We start from the raw sequence: 20,011 nt of genomic DNA, 5'->3' as shown, positions 1-20,011 counted from the left end.
TGCCAGGTGCCCTTGACCTGGATTGGCCACTGTCGGTGACAGGATGCTGGGCTAGATGGACCTTTGGTCTTTCCCAGTATGGCACTACTTATGTACTTATGTACTTATATGTACTTATGAGTAAGTTCTAATGATGAAGGAGGTAACTCTATTAAGAGCACCAACATTTGGGTGCCAAGAATGTGCTTAAATGATCAGAATACAAATATGCACATGGGTATGTATGTGTATATATATGCATAAATAAATGCCAATATTCTGTAAGATGGCATCAACATGCGATGGTATGAAGTTTGAGGGTGGATGTACACAGAGCAACACACATACGTTTTTTTTAAGGATTTACTCCAGCACTATCTATGACTGGTGTAAGTGTTTAATAATAATAATAATAATAATAACTAGTAAAAAAAGGCCCGTTTCTGCCTCTGATGAAACGGGCGCTAGCGGGCACGGGACTCCCTTCCCCTCCCCTTACGCTAGTCTCCCTGGTGGTGTAGAGGTACCTGTTCAGTCGGGGCAGGAAAGAAAGAGCCCCCTCTTTCCTGCCCGTAGAGGTGCTGCTAGCTGCCCTGCTGCATTGTGTGGGAGTGCGGCTCTCGGCGTTTCAAAATGGCCGCCGAGAGTTGAAGTCTCGCGAGGCAGCTTGAACTCTCAGCGGCCATTCTGAAACTCCGAGAACCGGACTCACACACGATGTAGCCGGGCAGCTAGCAGCAGCGCTCCGGGCAGGAAAGCGGGGGCTCTTTCGTTCCTGCCCGAGCGAACAGGTACCGCTATACCACCAGGGATAGTGGCGTAAGGGGGGGGGGGGGAGGGAAGGTGAGAGGAAGAGGGGGCGATGGGGGGCGGGGCGGTACCTTTAAAGGGGCGGGGTGATGGGCACGTCCTCGATGGCTGCGATTTTGTTGGAAGGGGAGGAATAGGGAAACACGCTCCGCTTGTTTCCCTACTGCTCCCCGTGCGTTCATTTGCTGCCTTGTGTACGTGTTCCGCCCTCGACGTCATCACGTGTGAGGCGAGGGCGGGGCATGAAGACATGGTGAGTGTTGTGGCTTCACCACCATGAACTTACGAACCGGTGTGTGAGTGCCTGCAGTGACGTCAGTGTCCTCAGAACGTTGAGGCTGCGTTTTATTATAGTAGATAATTCTGACACTAATATCTTTGCTTAACCAAACAAGTTCTAAGTGGGTTGCAATAACATTAAGGAAACAATCAATCTAGGTTGAAATATGTTTATTAGTTAATAACAGAAAATAACAAGTGCAAGAAAACGATCAATTTAAAATTCCTATAAATCCAACTAAAAGTTAAAACATATTAACTATCAAATCAATTTTATAAATAGTTTTGAAATAGCCATGTTTTTATCTCAGTTATACACTGCCAAGATTGATAGATTTATCCATTTTTTTTTTTTTAAATAAGTCTGTGCATATGTGCCCTGCTGCACTGATATTATATTAAGGCAAGTAGACCTGGCTTCAGATAGACACCCTTCATGGGAATAGTTCTATAAAGGGAACAGGAAGACGTGTAAGTGGACAGGTGCATGTAAATGATGGTATTCTGGGGCATACTTTGGGAGTGGGTGTTCATATGAGTGGAGTTTGGGGAGAGCATGGGTGGGGCGCACTTCGTGTTGATTATTCAGTTTTACAATTTATGCACATTCTTTTGCAGTCTGGGTGCAAGCATTTATATTTATTTTTATTTGTGACATATCCCACATTATCCCAAACAAGTCTGAGTTCAGTGTGGCTTACAATAAATAGTATAGGATACATAACAAAGAATAATGCATAAGAAAGTAATTTGTTGTAAGAATCAAATTTTATAATACAGTATCATAAACATACTAGGATAGCTATGGATGTTTAACATTTAGAAAATCTATTATGAGTCAGATATTGTACATGAAGCAGAGAGAAAGTTAATGGTAAATAGAGTAATAACCAATTCAGGTAATAACCCGGAAGTAGTGATCGCCACTCCGGCACAATGTAAGCCACATTGAGCCTGCAAATAGGTGGGAAAATGTGGGGTACAAATGCAACAAATAAATAAATTAGTTGTTTGAGATATGGTTGTTCTTTGTGAGGGTTTGTTTGAATAGGAACGATTTGAGGTTTTTGCGGAATCTAGTATATTCCTGTATGTTTCTTATTTTGGGTGGTAAGGAGTTCCACCATTTGGTTCCTAGGTAAGTGAAGTCTGCAGAGTAGACAGTTTTGTAGATCACTTTTTTGCAATTTGGGAGGTGTAGTCGGAGATAAGTTTCTTGCCTCATATTTAGCGTTTCTTTGAGGTAAGTTGACACTTGACATTTCGCCCATTAGATTGTAAGCTCTTTTGAGCAGGGACTGTCCTTTTTGTTAAACTGTACAGTGCTGCGTAACCCTAGTAGCGCTCTAGAAATGTTTAGTAGTAGTAGTAAGTTTATTAATGGTACCATATAGTCTGGAGCTGTGCCGTTTAGGATTTGAAAGATAAAGGTACATAATTTGACGGTGATTCTTACTTCGATGGGAAGCCAGTGTAATTTGATTAATAAAAGGGAGGAACTTTCAAAATGAGAGATTTTGTATATGAGCCTGGCTGCAGGGTTTTGAGCTGTTTGGAGATTTTTCAACAGGTACTCCTTACAGCCAGCATATATAGCATTACAATAATCAAATTGGGATAACGTTAATGTTTTTTACCAATAGTCTGCATGTTTCTGATGAGAAATAGGGTCTTTATCTATCTATCTATCTATGGCTGGTATAAGTGACCACACCATAAATATTAGGCGTGCTTTTGTCCAGTTATGCTAGTATTATGTAAAGTTTCCACAAAATATATTTTCCAATAGTGTCCAAAAATGAGAGAGAGCACATAAGCACTTACTTCACTGTATGTACACACTGGGAAACTCTATGATAGTGTAAATATGGGCATGAAAACCTTACATTAGAGACCGTGCAAAATCCTCAGTCTTTGTGTGTTATAGTAATGCCATTTCTTTTTATAAATACTTATCTAGGAGTCCTTTCTCATTCTTATTTTTGGACTCTTGGAAAATGTATTTTGTAGAATATTTTGAATCTTTTCCTTGATGGGGTTTTTATTTAGAACGTGAGTATTCTATGAAGAACAGTAGGCACCTGCTTTTCTTTATTGACTAGGCCTCAAATAGGTACTATCCTAGCTCCTAAATCTGGTCACACTGTTATAGACTTACTTTCCACGTGGCTGCCAAGTACAGTGTAGCCAAAAGGATGCTGTATCTGTGTATCCTTGCATCTGCTGCAGGCGCCTTGTCGCTCTGTCCGCAGCAAGTGCAAGATTTGTCTTCTGAATAAACTTTTGCTCTGATGTTCCCGCACTCTTCAGCTGATCACAAAGGATACAAGTGAATTTTGCCAAGGTGAAATGCTCTGACCTCAGCTGTGGTTCAGTTCTAATGCTGACTTTTTAAACATTTTCAGGTAGGAATAGCGACCTGCCAGATTGCCCGAGCTTATGGCTTCAAGGTTTTTGGCACAGCAGGAACTGTGGAAGGAATGAATCTGGTTTTGCGAAATGGAGCCCATGAAGTTTTCAATCACAGGGAGGATAACTACATAAATAAAATTAAGGTAATGAACTGCCATTATGTTCACATTTGTTCCACCCACTCCTCTCTCCATCTACTTTGTGACATTCAGAGATTTATTTCCAGTTGCTTTTCCCCTTTGAAGTTTGTTTTGCTAACTTAATTATGCTTTGCTGGTAATGTAAATGTATGCTGCTGCAAATTACAGTATGTTCAAATTGACAGGAGCCGGAGAAAGATCATTTCCAATTTTAGGAGAGCTCATTAATGCGTGAAGTGGTGTGTTGCCATGGCCGAGATCTTGCAGAATATCCCAGTAGATATGATAGCAAGCCATCAGCAGGGTATAGCTATTAGTGGCACAGTAAATATTGATCCATATTGCAACTGACAACATCGTTTTTGTATGACTGCAGCTGTTTTTATCACTCTGGTACTGGCTGAAGTTTCTCTTCCCTTTTATCTGCAGTGTGCTGTAGCAACTATCTTAAAACATAATTCGCTTAAGGCTCAGTTTTACAGCTGGGTGCTGCCTTCTCTGAGGACAAACAGGAATTTTTTCACATGTGGGTAACGTCATCTGATGGAGCCCCGGTGTGGACAATTTCTAGTGTCAGGGCCACCGAGTGACAGAGCTGGGCCTGGGGCAGGGCTGCTGTCCCCTCCATCACTTGGGCCGCCCCCTGTCCCCTTTACCTTCCTGTGTCTGTTCCTTCCTCGGTCTGTCACTCTCCTGTTCCTGTGTGCTTGGACCTGGGTTATCGCATTAACGCAATCACCTGGGTCCCAACGCACAGGAGCAGGAGAGAGACAGACTGAGAGAGCAGAACCTTCTGATGTCAGGGCCCCCCCCCTCTTAGCGGTCCTGCCCAGCATCCCACCATGCATGCGCGGGTGCCTTCCCACCCAACTTGCGAGAGCGGAACCATAAGTCTCAGTTTTCCATGAAACAGGGAAGTCACGCCAGTGATCTCTCCAACGTTTCTGAGAAATTTAGACTTTTTTTCCCTGGATTCTATATAGCGCAAGTTAACTTGCGCATGCAAATCCAGTCATCTTCTGGGTTTGCGCACACAACTTAGTTAAGCCAGTCAGTTCTGATAATTGCCAATTAACAATTATTGACAGTAATTGGCATTAGAATTTTTGCGGACAATTGTCTAAGCATATTCTATAACGGGCATGGAATGGCGGGTCGTGAGCATTTCTAACATCTATGCGCTTTGTTATAGAATACACCTGGTATGTGCCTAATTTAGGCGGTGACTAATTTAGTCACGTGGACAGGTGCTCGACTTATTCTATAAAGCCTACAAGGTGTACTTTACAGAATACTCATAGGTGTTTTTCATTTTGGTGCTGATTTTTTAGGTGTGATATATAGAATCTAGCCTTTTGTGTCTTCCTGTGCAGGATTTTTGTGTGTGTTTTTTTTTCTCATAGTTCTTCCCTTACTCTTATAGTTTCAACCTAGCATTTTCAGCAGTTTAAGCTTCTTTTAATTTTTCGGCTCCAGAGACCCTGTTAGTCTCGACATCGAGGTTTTTCTGTGCAGGTGAGCTCCTTCAGCCTCACCATGAGCTGTTTGATTTTACATTGGTAGTTTTTTTTCTTCATGTTCAAAAAAGTTCCCAGTGGCTTTAAACTCTGTCCCTGGTGCAAAAAGGGTCATCTCTGGGACTGATCCCCATAGTTAGTGCCTGGGCCTAGAACATGTGGCCTCTAACTGGGTTCTTTGCGTATGCGGAGAAGGACCCAGAAAGCTAGAGAGGTCCAGCGTGAGAAACGTTTTGGTGCTAAGTCCAATCCATTGACATCGGTATCAGAAGCATCGGTCCCAGTAGCTGCAAGAGCTGAGTCTGACACCGGGAGTGTACTGGCATCGAGGAGATCTCTACCCCCTTTAACATCGGGGACTGATGCAGGGCCCTAGGACCAGTTAGCATTTTACCGAACATTGAGGAGGCATGTGTATTCAACATCCTGTTCATCAGCATTAAGGCATCCTAGTGCCAAGCATCAGCATTGGTCCCCCTTGAGGTACGGTGCTTGGAGCTCTGGAGCATCAGCGTTGCCAGCACCCGAGAAGCATCAGTGCTGGGAGGACTGCTCCCCCTCTGTAGTTGCGATGTCAGTGCGTCAGTATCTGTTCGACTGGGACGCTGCTTCCAATTTGACAGACAAATTTGCAGGCTTTCCTCAACCCGAATCCGGCCCAGCCTTTACTGATGCCTGCCCATGATGAACGGTTCCAGACCATGTTCAGAGAGGAGCTGGTGGGCTACCTACAGCAGCAAAGTGCGCAGGTATCGATGGTGCTTGAACTGGACCACTCTGTCCTGCAGGTCCATGACCCATCTGTTGAGCAGTTGTCGACACTGGTGTTGTGGTAGGAGGGAGCTGCTTTGGAGTCGCACAGCAGACCTGTACCTCAGCACCTGGTATCAGGTCCTGGACTTCACTCCAGTAGAGTGAGGCAGGCACAGACTCAAACCTCCCATGAGCAATATTTTGTTGAGTCTGAAACCGACCGTTCATGGAAGTCTGATGAGGAGCTATAGATCCTCTCTGGGAAGTCCTATGGCATCCCATTAGTTCCCTTCTCTCCATAAGAGAGAAGAAAGTCCCAACCAGGGTTTTGTCAGGGAAATGGCAGAACAACAAAACAGGAGAAAAACACTGTGCAGTATCAACACAAGCAGCAACAAACAGCAGAGGTGGTCCAGAGAAGCAGAAGACAAAGGTTTGCCACATGCAGTTTTATTAAAGCAAAGACCTGACTTGGCCAAGTTTCGCATAACAATATGTTGATACTTGTGCATGAGAGCAGTTGCAGTTTGACTGGGAGCTGGTTGTATGGTCCACTTGTCCTTTTCTGCGTTGAAGAGTACTGACTCCTGAGGAAGATATAGTACCGAAACTTGGCCGAGTCAGGTGTTTGCTTCAATAAATTGCATGTGGCGACCTTTGATTGTCTTCTTCTCTGGACCACCTCTGCTGTTTGTTGCTGCTAGGGAAATGGCGGACACCAATCCATTTAAGTTGGAGATGGAGGAAGAGCCCAGGCAAAATTTGTTTCCCATCCTGAACTATGACTCCCCACGTAGAGAAGCTGTGACTGTACCCCTTCACAGAGTAAGATGCACAGATGAGGAATTGGAGGACCCCTCTCTCTGTGTAGGTGGTTCCTAAGGAGCTCAGTTCTATTTACAGAATCCAGAAGGCCCAGCAGCCCCACTACTTTGTGGTGGTCGAATCCACCCTCAAAAGGGCCAGAAATTTGATAGCTCATGCCTTAAGTACCCCAGCAGGGAGGCACAGACGACCTTTTGGTAGGAGGGAGGCAGAATTTTTAATAAAAAAGGAAGTTTTCCAAATAGTTTGAGTAGGTTACACACTTCATTTGGCAACAAAGACCAGCAGATTGCCCACCAAGAGTGTCTTACTCAGCTCTAGCACCAGGAAGTGCTGGCAGAGGAACTCTCTGCCCTTCTAAAGGCCAAGGCGATTGAACCCGTTCCACCAGGGGAGGGGAAGGGATTCTATTCCAAGTACTTGAGTCCAAGTAAATGGGATTCATCTAATCTTAGACATAAGGGCCCCAAATAAGTTTCTGGTCAAATAAAAAGTTCAGGATGATTCTCTGGGCACTCTTCCTCCTGTGATTCAGAAGAACAATTGGCAATGCTCTCTGGACCTAAAGGATGCTTATATCCACATTCAGATACTCCCAAGTCACAGGAAGTATCTCAGATTTCGAGTAGGGAAATACCACTACCAGGACGGTGTCCCTGCTGTTTGACCTAGCATCTGCTCCCACAATGTTCACAAAATGTCTTGCTGTAGTTGCAGTGTTGCTGCGCAGACTGGGATTACAGATGTTTCCTTATCTTGGCGATTGGCTGATCATGAGCACAACTATGGAGAGTGCTCAAGAATCAATGCAGAGAACTAGTTGGGTTGGAGCTACTAGAGTTCATCATCACTACCCCAAGTCCTATTTATACCTGTTACAACAATTGGAATAAATAGGAGCCCTGCTAAACATAGTTCAGGCTCAAGTCTTCTTACCGCAGGAATGGGTGACTGAACTCATTGTGATAGTCTCTCAGGTTCACAGTAACCAGCAGGTCACAACTCTGACATATTGAGGTTACTGGGTCATATGGAGGGGCATAATCGAACGCGAACGTCCATCTCCATGGGCGTCTATCTCCGAGAACGGGTACGTGAAGGTGCGGGACAAACCATATTTTCAAAAAAAAATGGGTGTCCATCTTTGGTTCCGATAATACGGTTTGTGCCGGGCAAAATGCATCAGATTTGTGCGGATCTGAGCTGGGCGGTTTTCATTCTTCAGCGATAATGGAAACCGAAGGCGCCCAGCTCGAAAACGAACAAATCCAAGGCATTGGGCTGTGGGAGGGGCCAGGATTCGTAGTGCACTGGTCCCCCTGACATGCCAGGACATCAACCGGGCACCCTAGGGGGCACTTGTAAACAGTAAAAAAAACAAAACAAAACAGTAAAATACCTCCCAAGTCCATAGCTCCCTTCCCTTGGGTGCTGAGCCCCCCCAAATCCCCCTCAAAATCCACTGCCCACACCATTACTATAGCACTTATGGCTGAAGGGGGGCACCTAGATGTGGGTACAGTGGGTTTGGAGGGCTCCCATTTACCACCACAAGTGTAACAGGTAGGGGGGGATGGGCCTGCGTCCACCTGCCTGAAGTCCACTGCACCCACTAACAACTGCTCCAGGGAAGTGCAAACTGCTGTGATGGAGCTGGGTATGACATTTGAGGCTGGCATACAGGCTGGAAAAAAAAAGTTTTTAAAGTTGTTTTTTTGGGGTGGGAGGGGGTTAGTGACCACTGGAGGAGTCAGGGATGGTCATCCCTGATTCCCTCCTGTGGTCATCTGGTCATTTAGGGCACTTTTTTGGGACTTGTTCGTGAAAAAAAAGGGTCCAAAAAAGTGACCCAAATTTGCGCTAAAAACGCCTTTCTTTTTCCGCGACAGATTGTAGTTGAAGACGCCCAAAATTGGCTTTCGATTATACCGATTTGGGCGCCCACGGGAGAAAGACGCCCATCTCCCGATTTGGGTCGAAATATGGGCATCTTTCTCTTTCGAAAATAAGCTGGCTGGCCTCCACAATGCAAGTTACTCCCATGGCACGCGCCTGCATTTGAGGGGCTCGCAGAAGACTCTTGCTTCTCAGTGGGATCAAAACTCCCCTATCAAATCTCTGTGTAGTGGGACCTCAGTGTCATCCTCACCCAACTGATGAAAGCTCCTTATGAGCGCTTGACTCCTGTCATCTGAAGTACCTAACCTGGAAGGGTCTTATTTTTGGTGGTGGTCACTTCAGCTCGCAGAGTCAGTGAGCTTCAGGCTCTAGTAGCTGATTCACCTTATACAAAGTTTCAACATAACAGAATAGTTCTCCGTACACATCCTGTTTCTTCCCAAGGTGGTGTCTGAGTTCTGTCTTAATCAGTCGGTCGTTCTACCAACATTCTTTCCAAAGCTTCATACCCATCCTGGTGAAAGTGCACTGCACACTTTAGACTGCAAACGAGCCTTGGCCTTCTATCTTGAGTGGACTAAAGCCTATAGACAGTCCACCTAGCTTTTTGTTTCTTTGACCCAAACAGGATGGGGGCAGCCATCGGTAAATACACTTTATCTATTGGCTAGCAGACAGCATCGCCTTCATTTACTCCCAGGTTGGGCTGACTCTGGAGAGTCACGTGTTGGCTCACAGTATCAGAGACATGGCTGCATGGGTAGCCTACTCGAGATAAGCCTGTTTCAGGTGAGTAACTTCGCTATTTAGGAACCCTAATTCCACACAGTTATGGCACCTGGATTCTGTTAGTAACCCACATTGATATGCTTAATATTTATGTGCCTGCAGTTAAGGCCAGCCATAGATATAGTGTAACTGTGGTCACCTAAATGTTGGCTAGGGTCTCTCCCATGTGAATGCCCTCCCCTTGTATTTACATGCTAATACCACTTAGGCATGCAACTTTACAGAATAGCTTTTCGTCACTTTGCTGCCACTTATATATACAAGTGTGCATTCACCCGCAAAAGTGCTGGTATTCTTTATATTACACATGTGAGTGGACCTGAATGCGAGTGACCAGTTATAGAATTGCCCTTCCCATGTACAGTCTTTCTGTCCCTTTCTTGATTTCCAGTAGCTAAGCAAACTCTTAGAAATATAGAACAGATGATAAAGACCATACAGCCCCTCCAGGCTGCCCATCCAGCCTCCTGTTCAGCTTTATAATCCCATTCACTCCCTCTGATCTTCTGCTTTTGCCTCATTCTTCCAACAACAATGTAATATGTTTAATTGATGTAACTGTAAGCCACATTGAACTGACAATTTGGTTTGAAAATGTGGGGTACAAATGCAGAAATAATAATAATAATTCTTCTTCCTTATTTCAGTCCCCTGAGGCAGTACAGGGTAAGTGGTTTGCCCAGGGTCACTGAGAGACTCTGTGGGAGAAAAATAGGATTTGAACCTGGCGTCCCTGGTTTACAGTCTTGCTGATGTAATTTATTTATTTGTTACATTTGTTTTGTATTCCACATTTTCCCACATATTGTGGGCTCAGTGTGGCTTACATAGTACCGGAGAGGCATTTGCCGACTCCGGTGAGAACAAATACAAAGTGATGTTGCGGTAAGATAAAGTTTATGTGGCTCAGCCACAATTTAGGGAATCGTACAACGGAAGAGTTATGTCCATTACGTACTTTAGTTTTGTTGTGTCGCAGAGATCAGGCCTTTAGGTTGGATCGGCAGGGTATGCCTTTTTGAATAGGTTAGTTTTTAGTGATTTCCGGAATGATTAGGTTACCATCACTCTTTCTGTAAAGACATACGCCCTGATATTCAATATATTTAACCAGCCAGGATCAGCACCTGGCCGGTTCAATGCCCCATAACTGGCTATCTGCGAATGTTCATCGGGACATAGCTGGTCATGACCAGCTTAAAAATTGGCGATTAGTGGATAACCGGTTCTATCGTGTGATATAACCAGCTATCTGCCGATGTTCAGCATGAGTTTGGTGGCCATATTTGTCCACGTGAATACCAGGCCTATCTTTTGGCCTGTTCAAACTTAGCCGGCCACTGCTGAATATCAGCTTAGCCAGTTAAGTTTGAACAGGCCAAAAAATAAACCAGATATTCAATGCTGGTGACTGGAAAAAGCCTGGTATTGAATATCTGTTCTCAGCGCCGACCACGGGAGTTAGCAAGACTAACTCCTGTGGTCTGAATATTGAGCCCATAATTTCTTATATTGCTTCTGAGTTTACCTCCTTTTACACCTTATCCTATGATCCCTTGTTACAGCGTATCTTTTCTATTGAATGAAGCCTGCATCCTATTCATGTATTCCCTGAGATGTCTTTCCCATCACTACTCTAGAGTACACAATTAGGTCATTTTAGCAGCCGTCCTCTAGTTTTTGAGGAAGCAGTCTCCAAAATTACTACTACTACTACTTAGCATTTCTATAGCGTTGCCAGGGTTACGCAGCGCTGTACAAGTTTAAACATGGGGAAGGACAGTCCCTGCTCAAGAGAGCTTACAATCTAAAATTGAACACAGTACTCCAAATTAGGTCTCGCCAGAGATTTATGTGGAGGCACTGTCACTTCTTTTTTTTTTTTTTTTCTGCTGGCTGTTCCTCTTCCTATGCACCAAGCATCTTTCTAGCTTTCGCCATCACCTTATCTAAATTCAATGTAGTTTTTAATGCTGTTTTGCTCTATACACTTCCAAAATTAAAATGTCATATGATCCCCCCCCAAAAGCTACAGCAACAAATTTGCAGCTTCATTGGCTATATTCCTTTAAACTTAATGGGTGGTGAAAAAGTTGTTGGAGTTTTTTTTTAAATGTAGTTAGAAAATTAGAAGCAGTCTAATTGATTGAGTGGCTTTCATGCATTAAATTCACTTGACACCCAGCCAGTCATTAATTAGTTAGACTGATCATGCATTAAATTCCTGTGATGCACAGTCAGCTCATAGCTTGGTTGTGGAGCAACTTCCTAAACATTTTTAAAAGTGGCAGAATGCACATTTTGATTCCTAATTCACTCTTTCTTTAGTGCTGTGTATAGCATGCTAGAGGTAAAGAGAACTTAATTTTAATGTGAACTTTGTGGTATGTTCTATCAGCTGTTTCTTAATCTTACATTAATTACAGGGATACAGCAAATGGTTATCTACATTGAGCTTATAGAGCACTGCGTATACTGTGAACACTACATAAATTATAAGAAGCAAATTACTCTAGAGGAGTGTTGACTAGGGCACTGTTGCCAATTAAATCTTAATTTAGTGCTATATGAAAATCTATACATATAAATATACTTAGAGCAGCTGTCAGTGCTGTCTTTTGGCTCCTGCTGCTTTGGCCATGAGTGGGAACTGTTTGTTGTCAAACACATGTACTTGCAAAGACATGTGGCTGAAGCACTGGAGGAATGCAAGGGCAGTGGAATGGGAGAGGATCTGGAGATTGACAAGTAGAAGGGAAAAAGGGGAAGGTGTTTCGAGTTGAGTTGGAAGGTAGGGACTGGGAGATGAGTGGCCTAGATGGAGGGACAGTTTTTCTCTACTGAACGTCTGTTGGGTGATAGCTACTAAAATACTACTACCATTGCTGCCTCATTAATAGCCTTTCTATGTGGACCAGGTTTTTATCTTCTGCTTGTAGCTTCGTGTATCGGCTCCCTGCTTTTCTTTCCCATCCTTGTAATAGCAGATACCTGTCAGCAGCAGCCATACTATGTAAACCCTTTGATCTCAATCAGTCCACACTGGCAAGCATTTGGACCAAACTTACCTAAGCTCACGATGTTGGATATCGTGCACAAAGAACCTAGACAGTCCATGAGAAAAGAGGGAACATTTTCTATGTTAAAGCTTACAGGCCTGAGAAAAGACAACTCGGGTCCCCTTAGTAATAGGGTCCCTCTAGTACTGGAGTTTGTTGCAACTTATCTGAGTGGAGAGTTGAGTTAATTTATTATTCAATTTAAAGTCTCACTTACATTTAAATATAATTCCCAAGTGAAAAACTACTAAAAATATGCCATCATTTAAAATACAAAAAAAAAAAAAAAAAGGAAGAAAACCAGCACTCCCACAAGCAAGTCAAAACAAAGGCAACAAAAAGAATGGAAAATTACCACATAAAAAAATATCCCAGGGTATGAAAGATAAAAAGTTTTATTAATAGACATATAGGGGCTCATTTTCAAAGCACTTAGACTTGCAAAGTTCCACAATAACCTATGGAACTTTGTAAGTCTAAGGGCTTTGAAAACACACCTCATATATATCATTCCACACAACATTCCAATAGAAATCTAATGTTAATGCAGTCTCAGTATGTTAGGGTCCATGCTAAGGTCGGATGGACCCTACACATGCGTGTTTCGGAAAAACCTGCCTTCCTCAGGAGCCCTTAGTAAAAGAAAAAAACAGAAAGAATAATGAAAATGTAATATTTATAAGGAAAGTGACACAAAAAAGATATACATGTAGTGTATGTTGATCATGCAACAGATAAGTGATATAATGTGGACGCAGTGTATCTAGGACGTAAAAGACAAAAGGATGTGTGTTTCTTAAGTAAGCTGAAATTAGGACAAGAACACCATAGTGTGAAAAATATTCCATATGACAATTGTGCTATGTAAAAGAAACTGCAAATGAGCATTTAGCACATATATCTTAATGGGTAGCATACCTTACCAGCATATAGCACAAAATATGGTTAAGGAATTTTCCAGAATGGGACTAATAAGGTACAGGCGAAGTAGGTGGCCTGCAAAGATAATAAACAATATATTTGATCATTTAAAATACAGCAACAGTCAATTAAACTTCATTCGGCCTTTTAATCCAACATTTTCTATAGAATGACTCTAGGCTTTCCTAAAAATCCTTAAGTAGAGGAGTGTGGTATTAAGTTATGTCCAATAAAAAAGGTATCTTATTTTCTTTTCCATGTTTTATTTTGTTTGATTTCTATTGATAACCTAAAATCCTTATAATTCAATTATGATTGAAGAGCAGCTGATAGCATATTCCAGAGACGGGGACTTGGTACCTAAGTGCCTCATGTTTTGTATGTTCAAGGTGAATAACAATGATGCAGGTAAGATTAATATTCTTGCTGAAAAGAACATAGCAGCCTTGAGACAGCATAACTGGACAATAGTGCACTAAGATATGAAGGGACGATCTTATGCACAGACTTAAAAGTCAAACATAAAATCTAAATTGAATTTTTATTGACTGGAAGGCAGTGTAAATTGTGAACAAAATGGGAGACATGGGGACTTATTTTCAAAGCACTTTAAACTTACAGAGTTCCATAGGAAGCTATGGAACTTTGTACATCTAAGTGCTTGAAAATATACCTCATGTCTCTCCTCTTAGCCCTAGCCAAACATCTAGCCGCAGTTGATGCAATTGAGCTTTGAAAGCTTACAGATAAGCAAATTGCAGTAACCCGACTTAGATAAAACCAGAGAATAGGCTACAGATCATAAGCCTTGCATAGGTTTAAAAAAAGTTGAAGCACATGAAAAATAATTTTCTTATGCTTAAAGTTTGACCCATACCAGCTTGACTTTCAACTACAGTTCTTAAAATAACATCAGTCTAAAGCCAGGAGCAGAGAGCAATGAATAAGAATGTAGGACATGAACAGACACTTGACCATGAACCTGATTCATTAGATTTTTTTCCCAAGTTCTGTGAGGAAAACATATGAATCAAGCTTGGAACAAAACCAGGGATGAGATGATTTCACCAAAAGAAGCTTCAATAGCTGATTCAATATTAGGACAACTGGCCGATGTGTCATTAAGGGGGGAACTTGTCACAACTGTGGTCGTGACTCCATTTTTCAGTCTCACCTTGTCTTTCGGTGGTCAGCTTCAGAGGTAGCTCAAGTCTGTCCTTTGTATTGGTTCCTGTGTGTTCCAAGCCTCTTTCCTGTAGTGCTTCCACTTCCTGTGTGTTCCAAGCCTCACTCTGGTGTTCAGTGTATTTCAAGCCCCTTTCCTGTAGTCGTGACATCATCAGTGAAGGCCGTCAAAAGGAAGGTGAGGACGTTCATTCAGGGCCTTTGCAAAGCCAAAGGTCTCCAGGATTGTCTGTGTGCTTGTGGAGCACTTCTGCCCTGTTTCCTAGTTAGTGTGCTAGGGTTAGCACTTCTGCCTGAGTTCTTCTGTTTGTCTGTCTGCAAGGGTTAGCACTTCTGCCTTAGTTCTTCATCTTGTCTGTGTGCTAGTGTTAGCACTTCTGTCTTGGTTATTGCCTGTTTGATCTGTTTTGTGTGGCCGTGTGGCCCAGCCTTGAGCTCTGCCTAGTCTGCCTCACCGAGAGTTCTGCCTAGTCTCTTCTGCTGTGTGTTTAGGTTCCAATTTGGCCTTGCAGCATGTATGAGAGGTCTCTGTGTGTATGGGTTCCAGGTCGTCCTTGCAGCCCGTTTGAGTATTTTCTCTTCTGGCTTTAGTTGGTTCTGTCACTGTGTACCCTGCCTAGTCAAGTCCTAGTTTGTGTCTTGGTACATCCTGTGTGCTCTGTGCACTTCTGGTCTGTTCCTGCCTGTGTGCTCTGTGCTCTTCTAGTGTGCTCCAGTCCTGCTTGTTCAGTCCAGTCCTGGTTGGAGGGTTTTGCCTGCTGCTGCCAGTGATCGACAGCAGCCCAAGAGCTCACGTTGTTCCTGAGTCTGTGACAGTCGCTAAGACCCTGAGACCGTGACAGAACTCCTTTCCATTGCTCAGCTAAGGGCAACCGGCATAGAGCAGCCTTAGGGTCAAATCCAGCACTCAACAAGGCAGATTCAGGCACAAATCGAGCATTGGGAAATCAGAACTGAAAAAGAGCAACAGGCTGAAAATGCACATGTGATGCTAACTTTCTAGAGTGCCACTTAGGTGTGTTAGAATGGGGCAGGGCTGGTTTAATGGACGAGCCAGGGAGGCATTGGATTAGGGCAATGAAAGCCTGCTTCACGACAGCGGGAGCACATTCCTCTCCCCCACTACTGTGCTATTCTTCCACTTCTGTGCCATGGACTATAACAGGTTTGAATTGGAATAAGAGGCACTTCCCTGTTTCTCATGAGAAACAGGAAATGCCTCTTTTCGCATTTCAGACATGCCATGCGACACATGGCACTGGAAGCAGAGGAGCAGCGCACTGGTGGGAGCAAAGGAGGATGCTTTCTCCACTGTGTCCAGATTAATAAAGATTTGGGGCAGGTAGGAGAAGTGGCTGGGAGGCAAGAAGCTGATACCAGGGCTGGGGTCTGTGAGAAGGAGCTGGAGGATGTTGTGGGATGGAGAAGTGGGGGATGCCTGTGTAATGGGGGGCTAGGGACTGGGAGAAGGAGCTAGAGGGGGTTGTGGGGGGTTGGGAGAAGGGGACTGGAGGCTGAGGCATGAAATCTTCTTGGTGCAAGAGTTGGACAGGCACTAGGGAAGAAGAGAAATTAGGTATAGGGAAAATGCAGGGGCAATGGATGCTTAGGAGAGGGAGATAGAGGCAGAAGTGCAGATACTGATGACATTGGATGTGAGAGAGCAGGGACTCAAGAGTTAGGTGGAAAGTTTAGGATTGGGTGGGAGACTAGAAGAAAAGCTCTATGATTGACTGGGTATGGGTAGGATGGAAGAGTGGAGATTTAAAAATTGAGGAGGTAAAAAGGCGGAAAATGAGGACTAGGTGATTGGATGGGGCCGTGAAACTGAATGTAGAAAAATGGGAAGGGGAAACAGTTTGAAGGACCTGGAGGGTTTTGAAGGCCATTTGAAAGGACAGAGGGCCAGAGAGAGGGTGAGAGACAAAGGAAGGGGACAGGTCTTTGAAAGAGATGAAATAGAGCCTGGAGAAAGTGGTAAGACATAAGAACGGACTGAAGAGGGTAGAGCTGGGGTTGGTTTAGTGTGTCACAGTTCTTTGAGCTGGCTGTGGGCGAGGTGGCCAACTTTGGTCCATAGGAGCTATGACCAGGTTGGATTTTCTGGATATTCACTGTGAGTTTCCATGAGAGAAATTTGCATGTATTGAAATTATTGTACACAAGTAGATGTCCTGTATATTCTTTGTGGATATTCTGGAAGCCAGACCTATTTGTGGCTCTGAAGACTGCAGTTGGACCTCCACTGTATTGTTTGCCATCAATGGCTCATTGCATTATTTAATGCCATATCTGTTGCAGCTCACAAAGTTTTCCCTATTTTGTACCAATGGGAAAAATGCTTAGCACATCTGGCTCAAGTAAACTATTATTTCTGCAGCCATAAGCTTCATGTCCATATAACCAGCCCAGAAAACATAGTGTATATGTTACCTGTAAGGTACTGCCAGGGAAGCCCTTGTCCCTTTTTCTAAATGTTGAGGGAGGGGGAGGTGTGCTGATGCTATCAGATCGAGCCAGTTTCCACATAAGAAGTACAGTGATGTGGAATTTTAATCTGTCTAAGAAGAACTGAAAACTCCAAAGGAGTCCTATAATCCAGAAGTACCAACTGGAAGATTAGTCCTTGGGAGCCACTGGCTAGTCTGGTTTTCATGATATCCGCAGTGAATTTGCATGAGAGAAAGTTAAATGGAGACAGTGCATGCATTGAGCCTGCAAAAAGGTGGGAAATTGTGGGATACAAATGCAACAATAAATTCTCATGAATCATCATTGTAGATATTATAAAAACCAGATGGGCCAAAAACAACTGCACTGGAGCAGGATTTTGCAGCTCAGAGATCTATGTAACTGTTCTGGCTTTTTGGATATGAGAAATGAGCACAAATTTGAGAGATTTGCTTATATTAGTTATCTAATGCATATTCATTTCAGATAGCTGGAACACTAGACCCATTAGAATGCTCTGTAGGAAAGGGCTGAAAGAAGACCTAGTAGAGGTTTGCTGAATTGCTAAATATAAGGCCTCCCCCGAAAGTAAGACCAAGCAAAGTTTTTGTTTGGCCCCGATGGGACATGGACACAGAAACCTTAATTTTTTTCGCTGCAACCCAAAGACGAAATAACATTAAAGAAATGCAAGAAACAAGACTGAGGTGGAAAATCTATCGTCCAGCGGACTCCTACCATCCTCCTTCACGCTTTTGTGAAGATCAACTAAGTGAGTCCGGAAAGAAAAGAAACATCCCCCATGCAGAAATAATAAAAGAAAGAAAATGAGTAACCGAGCCCTTTCGGCGCTGCTCCATCACCCAAGGGCTAAGTCAGACTAGAAGGATGGAAAGTGTTGCGAATGTACAGGAGGAGCGCATAAAGCGCTACCAAACGGGGAACGGAACTACCGTAGAATTTGTTTTTTAACATTTGTAATACGGTAGGGATGATCCTGCGCCCTAAGCCCTCTCACAACCTCCCGAGACCTCCAGCCAGAGCAGCCCGGCCCCACATTCCATTACCTTCCCTAGTGCATACCCCTCCTCCATTCCCAGCCCGGCCAGGGCGGCTCTGCTCCACTCGAGTCCTGCGGTCACTGTGGGCAGATAGGTGAGCCGCGGTGTACTCCTGCAGGATACCACCCCCCACTTCAATACTGTTCCCGACTGCCACAGTCCCCCTACTACTCCCGAGCCCGGCCCCGCTACTACAGAGTACTACGGTATCCTCTGAGCTACAAGAGACTACTCGTGCACCCACGGTAAGAATTCTTCTTCATGAAAAATAAGACCTAGTACATCTTGGGAGCAAAAATTAATATAAGACACTGTCTTATTTTTGGGGAAACACGGTATGTGCTGTTAATAACTGTTAACTGATAAAGCAGGGTAGTGTTATTACCATACTAACTTTTCTTAATTTCCAGGAGGCCACTGGTGGACAGGGAGTCGATGTGATAATAGAAATGCTATCCAATGTTAATCTCAACAGTGATTTGCAGCTGCTGTCCTATGGAGGTAGGGTGATTGTAAGTATTGTCTTCCTTGCTGCTGTTGTGCTGGCAGTGCAAGTTAAAATTAGCAAATGTATTTTTGTCCCTGGAGGTTTCATTAACTTCACAGCCTTGTCTTTTTTTATAACAGGTTGTGGGTGCCAGAGGCCCTGTTGAGATAAACCCCAGGGATACTATGGCTAAGGAATCCAGCATCATCGGGGTTGGATTAAACTCTTCAACTAAGGTAAGAATAGAGTATGGTGTGCTCAAAAGATGGTAGCTGTGCATGTTTTGTAAATGCAAAAAAAGATGCTGACTTTCAGAAGCACATATCGTTTGCACTCAGATTTGTTTTGCCTTGAATTTTAGATTGCATTTATAACTTAAATACATACTTATTGGTTGTGAAGCTTTTTTTTTTTTTTTCAGTTTACATTTTTACTGAGTTTTCAATGTGGGTGCTGTTGTGGAGGGGGGATGGGGAGCAGAGCTATGGTTAAAGTTACTTGAGTATATCGACAGGTGTGCCAGGTGGGCGGTTTTACCGCCCAATTGGGCGGTTTTCCGCGACCCGCCGCGGGAAATTTTGCCCGCGCGGGTTGCGGTTTTTGGGCTGGTTTTTGGGCTTCAGGCGGGGTTTTTTTCGGCCGGGGGGGGCGGGGTTAGTGACGTTTGGGGGGGGCCGATGACGTGGGAGGCGGGGCCGGTGACGGAGGAGGCGGGGCCGGTGACGGGGGAGGCGGGGCCGGTGACGGCGGGCCGGTGACGGCGGGGGCGGGGTTGATGGGGGGCGGGGGTGATGACGCGGGGGGTGGGGGTGTCAGGGCGGGGTTTGTGTTTGGGCGGGTTTGAGCTGTTTCTTGTGCGGGATTGGGTGGGAAAAAATTTTCCACCTGGCAACCTGTATATCGAAAGGATTAATGTGTTGCTAGCTTACTGAGACTTGGCTGGTGCTGATTTTGGGTGACTTTAACGGGAGGAGGGGAATGAAGTTAAAATGTGAAACAGTTTTATAGTTATGTGACAACTTAAGACAATATTATGATAGTGAGTTGTGATTATCAGAACTTCAGCAGATAACGTAGGTGTGGAATCTCAGGCAAGCACCAGCCCAGAGCTGCTGTTTTATGTCTTAATATCCGTTGTTGGCTCCTGTGCAGAAACTTGGAAGCTAGGGAAATCTTTGGGCTTCCTGTGCACCCAGGAGAAAGACTCCTCCTTTAGTGCTGGCAGCTCTTCCTGATAAGGCCATATGACACACATGCATACATATTTCAAGTCAGTTTTCTTGTTCTGAATGGAAGTCCTGGAGCTCTGTTAGGTCCAGGCCGTGATTTCCTATACCTAAACATTGCATATAAATAAGACATCTTAGCTACATTACATACAAACGGCAGGCATAAAGTATTTGCTAGTTATAGTGATAGAGCAAATTGAAATTAATAAAAAAGA

The 20,011-nt window shown here is 43.9% G+C and overlaps 1 protein-coding gene across 1 annotated transcript in view; it reads left to right on the top strand.

Annotated features, from left to right (window-relative positions):
• Positions 1-20,011, top strand: part of CRYZ (crystallin zeta) — an 80,678-nt gene that overhangs the window by 46,945 nt on the left and 13,722 nt on the right. Inside the window, exons 6-8 of the mRNA XM_030207721.1 lie at positions 3,474-3,623; positions 18,491-18,592; positions 18,708-18,803. Coding sequence (XP_030063581.1) covers positions 3,474-3,623; positions 18,491-18,592; positions 18,708-18,803 — 348 coding nt within the window. The remainder of the gene's footprint in view (positions 1-3,473; positions 3,624-18,490; positions 18,593-18,707; positions 18,804-20,011) is intronic.

Source organism: Microcaecilia unicolor, chromosome 6 (genome assembly GCF_901765095.1).
Source record: "Microcaecilia unicolor chromosome 6, aMicUni1.1, whole genome shotgun sequence".
Taxonomy (NCBI): domain Eukaryota; kingdom Metazoa; phylum Chordata; class Amphibia; order Gymnophiona; family Siphonopidae; genus Microcaecilia; species Microcaecilia unicolor.
Note: the sequence above shows the minus strand (reverse complement) of the source record. Positions and strands in the feature narration are given on the sequence as shown.